The sequence below is a fragment of the Entamoeba invadens genome, assembly GCF_000330505.1.
Source record: "Entamoeba invadens IP1 unplaced genomic scaffold scaff_1105074725313, whole genome shotgun sequence".
NCBI classification, from domain to species: Eukaryota; Evosea; order Mastigamoebida; family Endamoebidae; genus Entamoeba; species Entamoeba invadens.
In genome coordinates, this window is record NW_004440263.1 from 240,371 (window position 1) to 253,675 (window position 13,305).

The 13,305-nt window shown below is 36.6% G+C and overlaps 8 protein-coding genes across 8 annotated transcripts; 5 read left to right on the forward strand and 3 right to left on the reverse strand.

Annotated features, from left to right (window-relative positions):
* Positions 1-278: 278 nt before the first annotated feature.
* EIN_475870 (hypothetical protein) lies at positions 279-1,252 on the reverse strand (the record flags this gene model as incomplete). Its single annotated transcript, XM_004255608.1, has 4 exons — positions 279-712; positions 879-906; positions 1,042-1,191; positions 1,232-1,252. 4 exons carry the CDS (start codon positions 1,250-1,252, stop codon positions 279-281), a joined length of 633 nt encoding a protein of 210 aa, XP_004255656.1.
* A 691-nt stretch (positions 1,253-1,943) lies between these two features.
* Positions 1,944-3,826, reverse strand: EIN_475880 (myosin light chain kinase, putative; the record flags this gene model as incomplete). The annotated part of the gene is made up of 2 exons (XM_004255609.1): positions 1,944-2,159; positions 2,342-3,826. 2 exons carry the CDS (start codon positions 3,824-3,826, stop codon positions 1,944-1,946), a joined length of 1,701 nt encoding a protein of 566 aa, XP_004255657.1.
* Positions 3,827-4,548: 722 nt separating this feature from the next.
* On the forward strand, positions 4,549-5,390 carry EIN_475890 (casein kinase II subunit beta, putative; the record flags this gene model as incomplete). Its single annotated transcript, XM_004255610.1, has 3 exons — positions 4,549-4,601; positions 4,664-4,952; positions 5,091-5,390. The coding sequence occupies 3 exons, from the start codon at positions 4,549-4,551 to the stop codon at positions 5,388-5,390; spliced, it is 642 nt and encodes a 213-aa protein (XP_004255658.1).
* A 402-nt stretch (positions 5,391-5,792) lies between these two features.
* EIN_475900 (protein phosphatase 2C, putative) lies at positions 5,793-8,144 on the forward strand (the record flags this gene model as incomplete). The annotated part of the gene is made up of 1 exon (XM_004255611.1): positions 5,793-8,144. One exon carries the CDS (start codon positions 5,793-5,795, stop codon positions 8,142-8,144), a length of 2,352 nt encoding a protein of 783 aa, XP_004255659.1.
* A 181-nt stretch (positions 8,145-8,325) lies between these two features.
* EIN_475910 (hypothetical protein) lies at positions 8,326-8,955 on the reverse strand (the record flags this gene model as incomplete). Its single annotated transcript, XM_004255612.1, has 1 exon — positions 8,326-8,955. One exon carries the CDS (start codon positions 8,953-8,955, stop codon positions 8,326-8,328), a length of 630 nt encoding a protein of 209 aa, XP_004255660.1.
* A 1,393-nt stretch (positions 8,956-10,348) lies between these two features.
* On the forward strand, positions 10,349-11,299 carry EIN_475920 (vacuolar protein sorting-associated protein, putative; the record flags this gene model as incomplete). Its single annotated transcript, XM_004255613.1, has 3 exons — positions 10,349-10,378; positions 10,567-10,576; positions 10,710-11,299. The coding sequence occupies 3 exons, from the start codon at positions 10,349-10,351 to the stop codon at positions 11,297-11,299; spliced, it is 630 nt and encodes a 209-aa protein (XP_004255661.1).
* A 264-nt stretch (positions 11,300-11,563) lies between these two features.
* EIN_475930 (pyrroline-5-carboxylate reductase, putative) lies at positions 11,564-12,355 on the forward strand (the record flags this gene model as incomplete). The annotated part of the gene is made up of 1 exon (XM_004255614.1): positions 11,564-12,355. The coding sequence occupies one exon, from the start codon at positions 11,564-11,566 to the stop codon at positions 12,353-12,355; it is 792 nt and encodes a 263-aa protein (XP_004255662.1).
* A 234-nt stretch (positions 12,356-12,589) lies between these two features.
* Positions 12,590-13,231, forward strand: EIN_475940 (hypothetical protein; the record flags this gene model as incomplete). The annotated part of the gene is made up of 1 exon (XM_004255615.1): positions 12,590-13,231. The coding sequence occupies one exon, from the start codon at positions 12,590-12,592 to the stop codon at positions 13,229-13,231; it is 642 nt and encodes a 213-aa protein (XP_004255663.1).
* Positions 13,232-13,305: the final 74 nt, after the last annotated feature.

Sequence of the window (13,305 nt, forward strand, 5' to 3'; positions counted from 1 at the left end):
CTATTTGCCAAAACCAATAAATGGCAAACTTGATAGTTGTATGTTTTTAAACAATATTAAACTTTTTATTTTATTAGTTTTTTTAGTAAAGAGATTAAAAAAATTCTATACTAATTAATAGAATGATGATAAGATAAAAGAACCATTCAATCAATACATGTTATAATAATTTTTATATAAAATAATAGCTTTTATTAAGCATTTGTCTACCATAGTGTAACGAGTAAGAGAAGCAAAGAAAACTTGATTTAATCACAAGAAACATCACAAGTAATATCTTAGAAAAGAACACAACACCCCGACTTTGCTTCGCTGGTTGTCTGAGTCACTTCTTTGGGATCTTCAGTCTTCTTTTCTTCGACTTTTTGATCTGCTGGCTTGTGTGCATTCTCTTCTTTTGCGGCGTCCATTAATAACTTCGCAACACACCCAAAGAGCTCTTTGATGTTAATGTTGTTCTGCGCGGATGTCTCGAAGAAGGGGATGTTGCCCCACTCCTCCGCTTGCTTTTTTGCTTCGTCCGTTGGGATCTGGCGCTGCTCTTCCAAGTCGCACTTGTTACCCGCCATCACCAACAGTGTCTTCTTCCCCGTCCTAAAGCCCAGAATCCCGTCACGGTGGTTCTTCAACGCGTGGAATGAATTCTTATTGTCGATTGAATACACCAACACAAACGCGTCTCCTTTCAAGTAATATTGCTCCCTCAATGATACTGCATATAAATTCTGTTATTCCAACATCCCTCTCATTTTGTGATTGTATGTATCAAGTGATTTACTATATCTATTACTATTTTATACTTTAGAAAATTACTAATCTTAATCTTCATCATAATGTAATTTACTCTGTCTATTACTATTGTAGAAATTAAAACAAACTATATTCCTCTTGACCAGTCGTATCTATCTATTCCATTAGTATCATTTATTACCGTTAATAATTAAAAGAATAGAGTACTATATATATAATATATTTTGTTATAATTTATAATTAATAGAAAACGGTACTATATATATAGTATTGTTTACTATAAAAACAAACTAGACTCATTTTCACCTTTTGCCCTTCGACATCGACTTCTGCCGCATAGGAGTCTTCGATTGTCGGATTATACTCGACATTGAACTCTCCTTTAACATAGAGAAGACATATAGCGGACTTCCCGACACTTCCTTCCCCAATCACGACGACCTTGTTGTGAGACTTTTGTCACTACAGAAATATAACAAACTTGGAATGTTTTTTCGGTCATTTGTCGTTTTTCAGTTCTTTGCTGAGTGAAAACCCTTTTACAAGCTCCAAGTTGTTTTCTAAGTCAATTTGTGATTTGATTCGGGGAATCAGCCTGTTATCTTGGGGTTTTACTTGATTTATTCCACTTTATATTAGGATGAGTTGTTGCAATAGTTCGGGTTATTATTAGTTATATTATTATTATATGATGTATTTTGGGATGTGTTCTTTATATCTTTAATTGTTCTCTCGTTCTGGCAAGTTATTATCAATTTATCATTTTATAGGTGAATTGATTAATATATTTTACTATTTGGAACGAATCGAATTCTTTGGGTGGTAAACAACAGCTTAAATATGTTCATTATTTTTATTCGTAAAAAAATAACTCATAATTTTCTGTAAAAAAAGTATTTTTAAGTATATCAAAACGCCCGTTTTTATACGTTGTTTTATCCGTAATTTTTGTTACATAAAAATAAAATTTAAAGGATCTATCGTTTTTTTTACTTTTGAACTTATAGTTTTGACCTTTCAACATTCTTTCTTTTTCTGTTCCAGATTAATTCGACTCAAATCACCAAATTATACTTTTTAGTAAATAAAACTATAATATTACCAAATTTTGACAAACATGTTTTTTTTGGTGACAATTCCAAGCGTTTGTCGTATCCCATCCACTCGCGAAATTATAAAAATAGTAAAAAAAATTATTTATTTGTTTCGGTGTAGTAAGTGGTGGAAAGAGAATCAAAAAAGATATTGAAGTGTGTGGAGACATAGTCCATTTCTTTTTTGAGTCTCAATGGGACCAAACAGTTTTCGAATCGGATGCTTTCCGGCATCTCAATTGGTTCTGTGATTGTTCCTCTCATAAACTCCAAAAACGATGCCAAACAGACTTCATTAATTTTGATGTTTTGAATCTTGTGTTTAATATGATTTAATAAATTAATTTATTAATTCTTTATTTATTAATTTAATTAATAATAAATTAATATTTATTAATTTATTTGATTAATTATTAATAATTTTATTAATAATTTTATTAATAATTTATTTATTATCTCCTCCTCATCAAATCAACCAATAAAGATGAACAACAAACAACTACGTTCCTCATTTTACACGAGTTCAGTGCTTCTATCCACTCGTCATCGATAATTTCGTCCTCAGCTTTAAAACATTGCACAATCAAATCAAAGTCGTCGCAATCGTCCTCTTCGATTGTTAATTCTTTCATTCCTCCTTTTCGTGGTGATCGGAAACTTTTCTTCTCCGCGCCTTCAACACACATCGGCGCGGGAAGATGCGATTTCACAAAACTCTGCGAGTGATCCTCAAACACACACCCCAACACCCGTTTGACATAATCGTTTTGAAACAGTTCCGTCCACGTGATTCGATTCTTCACATCAATTTGCAACATCTTTCGAATCAACGTCGCTAATTCAGGATTGACACCCTCCAAGTATTTCCCATCACTTCGGATATTCGAGTCAATACAAATCCACAACGAGTCTTGGCTCTGCGTCGCAGGCATTTTCCCACACGCCAAAAAGTGCAGACAAACTCCCAACGAATACATATCAGAAGCTATCGTGTAATTCCCTCTGAAATCAACAAACGCAATTTCTGGCGCCATGTACTGTGGCGTCCCAACATAACTCTCAAACAGACTTTGGTCAAGTAACACCTTAGAAAAGCCATAATCCGAGATCTTTACTACAAACTTCCCTTTCTCCTCTTTAATTAAGAAGTTCTCTAACTTCAAATCCCGGTGGAATATTTTCTCAACACTCAACAAGTAGTGGAGGCCATTAATGAGTTGCCGAATGATCTCCTTCACCATCGCATAACTCAATTGATGCGACAAGCAATACGTCATCAAGTCGCACTCACATCTCTCCATCACTATATATTGAAACGTTCCTCCCGCCTCTTCCCCAAAGATCGAATACGGAAAACTGAAATAATCGATGATCTTCACTAAATTCTCATGACGACACATCTTCATTATTCGACACTCCCGTAAAACTTGATTCTCGTTGCTCGCCCGAATCTCTTTGATCGCTACACTCTCCTCCCCCTTCCTCTTCGCTTCATACACTTTCCCATACATCCCTTTCCCAATCACTTTGACTGACTCGTACTCCCCAGGATATAACTCGGTATGAATGTTCCCAACTAACTCATCACTAACCCGCACAAAGTTGTCGCGCAACAACTCCTTATACCCAATTCGCTCTTTCTCATCATACGATAACATCTTCCTCAATATCCTTCGGAGGTCTTTGAATGTGATGTTCGTGAAGTTGATCGGCTCCCGCGCAATTATTCTCTCAAGCGAATTTGTCTTGAACGGGTGGTCCCCTGTTGCAATGAAGTAACAAATCATCCCAAGACTCCACACGTCCGCCTTCTCGTGTCGATGTATTTTCCCAAGCCGAACGTCTTGAAGAACTTCCGGCGCAAAAAAGCACAACTTCCCGACTGAAAAATTGTGAGTGGCTTCTCGCATGTAATTTGCTATCTTGACTTTTGGGAGTGGCATCGAGTCGTCTGTTGACAACAAAACTGTGTATGGGGTCATCGTCGTGTGAATGTGATTGTTTTGTTTTCGAATGAAAGATAATCCGGAGAGTATTTGTGTCAACGTCGACCGGACGAATGAAAGTGGAGGGGCGGTGGCGAGACTTGTCACGTAAGTATACAAATCGTACAAGTCCATAAATTCGGAGTGGGTTGTGATTTGGAAAGTGTTCGGTGTTTGTTGATGAACAATTGAAAAATAGGTTAAAAGGTTTTGGTGAGTTGAGTTAAGGAGAATGATTCGCTCCGATTGGAGTCTTTTGATTTCGGATGAAGAGAGGGGGTACGTTTCTTCTGAAAGTTATTGCTTTGATTGGTACTAATTAACTATAATTATACTATATATATAGTTATATATTAACTATATAGTTTATATAATTAATATATATAGTTATATATTTATAATATATATAAACTCACCTTTAACAACTACTGGAGAATGATAGGACGTGTTACTTAAGAACCGCAATGATTTGGATGACACGTTCCTAAACACATCCAGCATCTAATGGTTTTCAAGGTCGAACTCATTTTCTTTTTTTTTCTGCTTGAAAGATCTTTATAGCAAATCATTCCACCCACTCGATCTTCAAGATTGTGTTTTTTCAATGGGTGGATTATTTTGCTATAAATTATAATAAGTAAACTAATGAAATATGGAACTGAAGATTTTGTGAAATGCAAAAATTAATCCGAACGACAATCTGAAAAAATCAAGTTTTGATGAAAAAGACGAAGAAAAAGTCAACATGGATTCATTCGTTTTGTGCTTTACCGTTCGTTTTTTTCCTCTTTTTAGGACCCTTTTTACCTCTAAATTTCAATCTTTACTTTTTAGCGAAAACGAATTTTTGTGTGAAGTTGACAAATCGTTCATTGAAGATGATTTTAATTTATATGGACTGAGCACCACAGTTAATTACTTTTCCGAGTGTTTAAACACCATTTTACAAATACCTCAACAAACAATTTATCCGCTCGAAATCCAAAACGAAATTGGAGTGGAAACAAAGAAGTTATATGGTCTTGTCCATGCCCGGTACATAGTGACACCGGCCGGTCTTGATAAAATGATTCAAAAATACCAAAACACCGATTTCGGGGTTTGTATCTGTGTCAAGTGCAATGTTTGTTCGTCACCCGTCTTGTATAGTTCATTTAATAGAATATAATAGTATAATATAGAAGTGAATGGTATCATAGTAAAACATTAGTTATCAAACTATAATTTATAGTATAAATAGAATGTATTCTTACCACTCAAGGAACACCCTCTGTTGCCTATTGGACTCTTCGACGTCTTTGGGAAGTCAAAAGTGAAGTTCTATTGTCCATGTTGTAATGATACGTATAACGTACCACGTGCGTTTCCTTCCTATATACTCGACGGCGCTTATTTTGGGACGACCTTTGCGAATTTGTTACTCATGCAAATAGACGAGCACCCCAAAAACGAGTTTAATTATGTGCCTCGAATCTTTGGGTTTCAAGTGGCCCCGGCACACTATGTTAGACCGACGGAATACAAAGACTTTTTCGGTCGTAAGTCGTTTTTTCATTGTTAGTGTTGTACAATATATCTTAGCTAATTGACCTCTCACTGAGAGGTATTTTCCGTTTAACTTATACACTTTTCAATACTCTAGTTTATAGTATTAAAAAGAGTACTATAATAATAAATCCAGTAATTGATGCATAGCAAACAACAGACTTTTGTAAGCTTTATGGTTCATCTATTAGAATAATTTAGTTTCTGAATAATATTATAAACTATAGATATAAGTACACTATCTGGTCCCGGTTTTGTTTGAGTGATTTTGGTTTTGGTTTTTCTGAGCTTTTGAAGAACGGATTTCAAAGAACCAGCAAGAAGAAAACAATCCCGAAAAATACGAGAGAAAAAGTCTTAATCTTCGTCTTTTCTGAACTCTTGAAGATCCGAACTCGAAAGAACTCGAAATCAAACGATGGGAGAGTCGAACGCGACGAAGACGTTCACCCAGTTCATAGGAAAACAGAAAACACTCTTTGTGAACTTTTCGTTGACGAAAAAGGAAGGGTCGCTGTTGGATACCCTTCAATTGGTGTCATACTTGGAGGACAAAAGCCTCCCGGAAGATCAACAAGACCCGACAAGCTATACCGCGGTCATGCGAGTGTTCTCACATAAGGATGGCCTTAACTCCCTCACGCGAATACTTTTTGCGTCCGAAGTGGCTGGAGGCTTCTTAGTCCAATTTGACTATGGCGGTCTCGTCTTGGACTCCGTTGTGAAAAAGCCACAAATGTTGCGCCAGAAGTCGATCACCGAGTTGAAGTCAAATGTCTACGACGAACGAATCACATCGCTCGAACAACGATTTGCTGTCATGACCGCAACGAACACTGTACAGCTCCTCGAAACCCTCAAAAGTGATATTAAGAGCGACAACGAAACCACGCGGAAGAGAGTCACCGCGCTCGAAGAAAAGGTCGAGAAGACAAAGAGCGTCATGAAGGGGTCCGACGAGTTAGCTGGCTTAGAAAGTATTCAGAGTGCTATGACGCGATTCTTTTCCGCGACGTCTTCGACGTCGCAAAAAGTGTGTCGCGTGGTGACGTTGACTCCAAAGAGACTTGAACTAGTCTCGCCGATAACTAAAGACGGTGTTGAAGGGACGTGTGTTGTGATCATTAAAAGTGATAGTGACGGGGATGTTTGTTTGAAAGTAGTACATGAAGATGGGATATATGTTGTGTATTTTGAAAGTATTCAGTTCAATGAGTTGGTTGGTGTGTATTCGAAGATTCTTCTGAGTTTTGTGGGGGACACATGTGTTGTGGAAATACCACTGGAACGAGACTCGAAGAAATTTGAACTTGTAAAAACGGAACACGGCGGTGATATCACGCAAAGTCTTGTACGGGCATACGAGTTGATTGGAGCGTTGGTGAACATTGAAATACCGTGCAGCGTCTGTGTGTCGTCGGATGTCAAGATATGCGAGAAGAAAATGCCGGAGCGTCCGAAAGACGACGACGATGAGGACTCGAGTGATGATATAGAGACTGTTGTTGAGAATGCAAAGAGTGAAATCAAAGAAACGCTTTCGTCCGAGATGGCGAAGGAACTCGCCAAACTCAAGCGCGAAATGGAGGATCTCATCACTTCCAAGTGCTCTCCATCAAATACAAGTTCCACGCAAAAAGAGGACAGTTCTCCGATCCCAGACATCACTCCAGACATTCAGACAAATACAAAAGGTCGTTCGCGACGGGGCGGCAATGCGCCGGTATCCCCTCAACCCGTCGAAGTCACGAGTACATCATCTCCGTTACCGAATGCCCGCACGCGTGGTCGTCGTGAAGCTTTCTACCATGCCCAGCAGCCCGTTTTTAATTCGGACAATCAGTGTATAGCAGTGGGTTCTACTCTTCAACTTCCAGACTGCAGTTCGACGTGTAAAATCACGCAAAGTGGCATAGTGAAAATCGGCGTCTCTATAGTTCCCGACGAGGCGATTGTCCCACTCAACGAAGTTGAAGTTGGGATAGCACAGACCATTGGGAAGAAGTCGAGTATGGAGGACACGTGTGCGGTCTACGAAACGAACATCCCGTTCATGGAAATCATCGGCCTGTTTGATGGGCACAATGGGTCGGAAACGGCTTTGGAGTTGTCGAAAGAGATGGGCGTCGTGCTGAAGAAGGCGTTGCGGGACAAGAAGAAAGAAGTCCGCGACGCACTGATTTCGACGTTTGAGACGTTACACGCGCAAGTCATTGAAAAGACGGCGAGCGGGTCAACGGCGTCGATTGTGGCGATTTCGAAGAACAAATTGTATGTTGCCCACGTTGGGGACTCTCCCGTGTTTTTGATTCGTAATAAGAAAATTGAGAAAACAGAGGAGGCGGGAGATGTGCAAAAAGACGAGAAAAAGACGCAACGTGTGATACAAAAAGTTACGAAGAACCATCACCCCGATTTAAAGGAAGAGCGAGAGAGAGTCGAGAAGGATGGAGGACATTGTTATATGGTAGGAGGAGTCTGGAGAGTCGAAGGTGTGGTTGCGTTGTCACGGTCGATAGGTGATCGAGCGTTACATCCTTATTTGAGTTGCATTCCTGACATTGAGGAGTTTGAGACGGACGATATCTGCGAAGTTGTAATGACATCGGATGGAGTCACTGATGTGATGAACAATGAGGACATCTTGAATATCATTAATAAAAGTGTTAATGTCGATACAGCTGCAAATTCAATTCGAGATTTGGCATTCAAGAAAAACAGTCAAGATAACATCACTGCTATTGTTGTGAAACTCTCAAAAGACTCGTAAACTCATGACCGAGTGACTCTTGAGCTTTTTTACTATTTTAAATTTAGTGCAATCGGCTTTGTTGATTTTTTTGAAGCTCTTTGGAAAACTTTTTTAAAAAATTTTTTAAAAAAGTTTGAAAAAGAGCTTTACAGTGCGACGGAGAAGTCAGTGTAAGCAAAAATCAATAATTACAACAGTTTTAAACTATTTTTGGCGTCGCTTTACAATACTTGACACTCCCATACTTCGCGGGAGACTCGCCTATAATCCAATAATTCTTCCCGGAAGACCGGATAATGTCGAAGTACGTGCGCATAGTCGTGCGTGCGATTTTACGGACCTTTTTGATGGAGTGTGAGGGCGTGTTATTTTTATCACAGAAGTAATTGAGGAACTCATATTCTTCAACACGCACCACATAATTTGCTTTCTTTTTCACCCAATGAAAAACTTCTTTACTCTGGGAAAGTACTTTGACTATTTCTTCATATGCCAGTGGAGTTAATTTGATTCCTTTTTTGGCGGTTTCTGTTGTTGCTCGAGCTAAAATGATTTCTGTTGTAGCTTTATCAAGGCATTGCTGTTCCTTTTCCCTCTCTAATTTCAGTTGGAGTAATATCGGGGCACTTTCTAAAAGAGTCATTTTTTGATGAGTAGGGTATCGAGGTGTTGGTTTGTGGTTAGTAAATTCTAAGGCGTTGGTGTTGTGATAAATAGTGATAATGTCTAGGTAACTCATCCCTTCTTGAAGTAGAGTCAACTCTAATTTATTAATTGAAAGGAGAATCTCCTCCCTATGAGCGACATATTCTTTGCGACCGTCTGACATTATTGCTTTGAATTTAAAGATTTGAACAGTACTATTACTGAATAGGTAAGCTGTTTTTCAAAAAAGGCACCCCCTACTTTTGGCATTTAAAAACATACCGTTGATTTGTTTACTTATTTATTACTCTATAAAACAAAGCAAGAATTTTTGTGTTTTAATTAATCAACAATAAAAAGGAGGTATAAATTGGGGTTTTCTACCTTTTTATATTCTTTATTCCTGAAGTGTTTAGGATAATTGGTCACAACAAGATAAAAAGGTTGTTTTTAATTTGATCATAAACTCCGTGACAAACTACATTTTTCAATTATTCAGATATCAATCTTCTAGTTGAGTTACTAATGTTCTAGTTAAGTAGAATTACAATTCTATTTTTGTAAAACAAATTGTCATGTTTTGCTGAAAAATGGAAGTTGAAAAAAATTGGGATATTATTAGAATTGTTACAATACAATGTTTTTTATTTTTTTACTATATATTATAGTATATATATCATAATTATTTAAATATTTGTTTATTTGAAAATTCGACAATTAAGAGAAAGGACGGACATGGGTACGAAGGAGGGCAATATAGGCCGAAGGACGTCCTTTGTGGTTTAAGGACGTCCTCCCGCTATAAAGGATGTCCTCCCTGTGTATATGGTGTCCTTTCTATTATTTTCGTGTCCGCGGCATTTTTTTTTCATTATCGAAACTATATAACAAAGTATATTTTTATGATAAATATACAATCAAAAAATATAATTATTTCCAAAAATAAATTAATTCAAAGACAAAAACTATTTAACAAGTAATTTTGTTATATATTATTGGTTTATAAAAATTTATCATTTTTTTTCATTTTACCATTGAGTTTTCTTTGAAAAACTAATTTAATTTGCATTTTTTATAAAAACCATTAATTTATAACAAAATTACTTGTTGTTTAAAATTTGTCTTTGATTAAATTTATTTTTGGAAATAATTATATTTTATAATAGTAAATTAATAGTAATATTATAACTCATTATATAGTTTTAAAAATGCCGCGGACACGAAAATAATAGAAAGGACACCATATACACAGGGAGGACGTCCTTAAACCACAAAGGACGTCCTTCGGCCTATATTGCCCTCCTTCGTACCCATGTCCGTCCTTTCTCTTTATTTTGTATTAAAATAATTTGTATTAAAATACAAATTAACTTTTTTTGATTTTTATTTTTTTTTATTAGTTATTGTTTAGTTTTTATATATAATAAACCTTTATATTATATATAGTTTAAAATTTTTTCTAAATTAATTCTAACAATATTATATACAATGGTAAAATTAAATTAAAATTATAACAACTTTATATTAAAATAAATTATAGTAAAATAAACTATATTACTAATATTACGATAGATTAAATGATCAAAATAATTTTCTGGTTGAACTTAGTTTTTTTTATTCTTCAGTCTTCTAACGAATACACAAACTAGTAAAACAAATAATAAATAATAGTACATACCATTTAATATTATTATAATACAATCTCTATTAATTCCTCTATCTTTCCTCATAATTCTATCTCTTCTTTTAAGTAAAGAAATTTCGAAAGAACTGTAAACAATGAACTGTATAATAGAAGTTTTATGGTTTGTTATACGACTTTATTACTTGTGAAGCATTTCCAAAACGACTTTAACAGTTAAAGTCAAATTTCCATAGTTCACATGATTCGAATAATACTAATAATAGTAATAATACTAATAAAATAGTTAGTTTTAGTAATTGGAGACTTTCATATTCCGCACCGCACTGCAGCCATCCCACAGTTGTTCTTGAACCGCTTGAACACGGGCAGAATCAAAAGTGTGTTGTGTACCGGCAATTTGTGTGGGAAAGAGACTTATGACATCTTGCGCACTCTTGCTCGTGATGTTCATGCGGTTAAAGGAGACTTCGATGAGATGCCTGGTTTGAACGAGACGGAAGTGATCAAAATTGGGAACTTTAAAATTGGGTTAATTCATGGCCATCAGATCATTCCTTGGGGTGATAAAGAGGCTTTAGCAATTTACCAACGACAACTCGACGTCGACATCTTGATCTCCGGACACACTCACCAACTCAAGTCGGAACAAATCGGGGGAAAGTTCTTTTTGAACCCGGGAAGTGCAACCGGGGCTTATTCCCCTTTGATCTCAAATCCCGTCCCTTCCTTTATGCTCCTTGAAATCAATGATTCGGAGTTGTCTATCTACGAATACACCTTGAAAGATGGCGTCGTCGACTGTGAGTTAGTCAAGTTCAACAAAGACGGCGAAGAAAAAGTCAAAGCAGAACCAGAAACTCAACAAGACAAACCAGTCGAATAATATTGAAATTAACAAGTGCATGGGTACTATTCCTTTAATACATTTTTACTATATTTATACTAATTGCTCATATGAAATTACTGTATTATAATAATATCTATTATATATTATATTTAAAATAATTACTTCATTCTAAAATATTGTATTAAAATATATACTATTATATACTATATTTTATATTCAACAGTTATTTTATTAGAATAATACTATAATTATAATACAATAGTAGAGCTGGACTATTAGAACTCAATATCTAGACAATTGATGGAGGGAATGGAGGTGAGTGTGATTGGGACCGGTAACATGGGAGGTGCCATAGTGAGAGGACTTGCGAGTGGGACATTTTTTCAACAAAATAAAATACATGCAGCTAATAGAACGATGGAGAAGTTGAATCAATTGAAGAAGGAATACCCTGACATCGATGTGACGACAGATAATAAGAGAGCGATTCAAATTGCGAGTGTTATAGTATTAACAGTTAAGCCATATTTAATAGAAAAGGTGATTAAAGAGATCCGACCGAATAAGAAACAAATTGTTGTGTCCGTAGCAGCGGGGATCACCTTTGACGAACTTTCTGAGATGCTTGGCGACGAGTCGTATAGTCTGTTCCGAGTCATTCCGAACACTGCGATTAGTGTTCGACGGAGCGCAACACTCATATCGTCGAGAAATGCTACAGAAGAACAAATTCAACTGATTGGAAAGTTGTTTTCAGAGGTGGGCAGTGTCTCCTTTGTTGAGGAAAAGATGATGACAGCAATGACGTCGCTCTCTTCTTGTGGAATGGCTTTTGTGTTCAAATACATTGAAGCAGCGACACAAGCCGGAGTCGAGATGGGAATACCTCCACATGAGGCAAGAAAGCTTGTGGCACAAACATTTGCGGGAGTTGCTGAAATAATGGAAAGATCAGATACCCATCCAGCGCTGGAAATCGAAAAAGTGTGTACCCCGGGAGGAATCACTATTAAAGGTGTTAACCAGCTGGACCATGACAACTTCGCGTCTGCTGTTATCAACGCGTATAAAGCCGCAGACTGCGACAGATGAAGTAGTATTCATTTTTAACACTCAGTATGTCACTTTTCCCTTGTTTTTGTAATTGAATTTATAATGGAATATTAAAAGACGAAATAATCTATCATTTTACCGATAAAATAATGAAGAAAAAAGTGACGAGATATTACTTGCCGACAATCCTATTAAACAGGATAAAAATGCCTAAGATATTATTTTCTTATCTAAAAAAGAGTAAACCAAGAAATAATTAACTAAGAAAGACATATGGACGGTCAGTTTCTCTCCGTTTTGAGTGAGGAGATGATCATTCAAGTGCAAGCGATCGAACAGATCCAAGGCCTTGGATTCTTAGATAAGAGCAAATCTAATACCATTCCATCTCTTGCGATCATTACACAAACACAACGTTCAGTGGAATCGGGACAACCGGAAAAAGACGACGACGCCATTCCACAGGGAAGGACTTTTGAAGTTCCGCTGTGGCTTGCACGAACACTTCAACGGAACGGGTACGTCAGAATTGTTGTCGACTCGTCGAATAATAAACAGTACAGCAGACAATTCATTAAGGCCACAGGAGACTTCCTTAAGAACCAACCGACAAAAAGTACCCTCTCGAAGTTCCCATTTTACTTTGAGGCAGGAATAGCTATCGCAAAGGAAATAGGAGACGTCGCTATGGTCGAGGAACTAGGGAAGTTGATGCTGGATAGAATCAAATTACTGTATGATAGAGCATTCCATATTAATGAGGAATCAACGCAATTTGTGAAGACTTTAACATTCCATGAAAAAGAACTATACCAAACTATTGTGGAGGAAAACGCAGAGGCACTCAAAGTAAAAACCGCCAGAAGGGACGTTGTTGGCAAAAGCGTCTTTTCTGACCAAAAAACTACAAAGTGATAGGAAATATGTTAGACAAATTTATGCTCATGTGATAATGAAGGTATTGAAGATTTTTTTTATTATTAAATTTT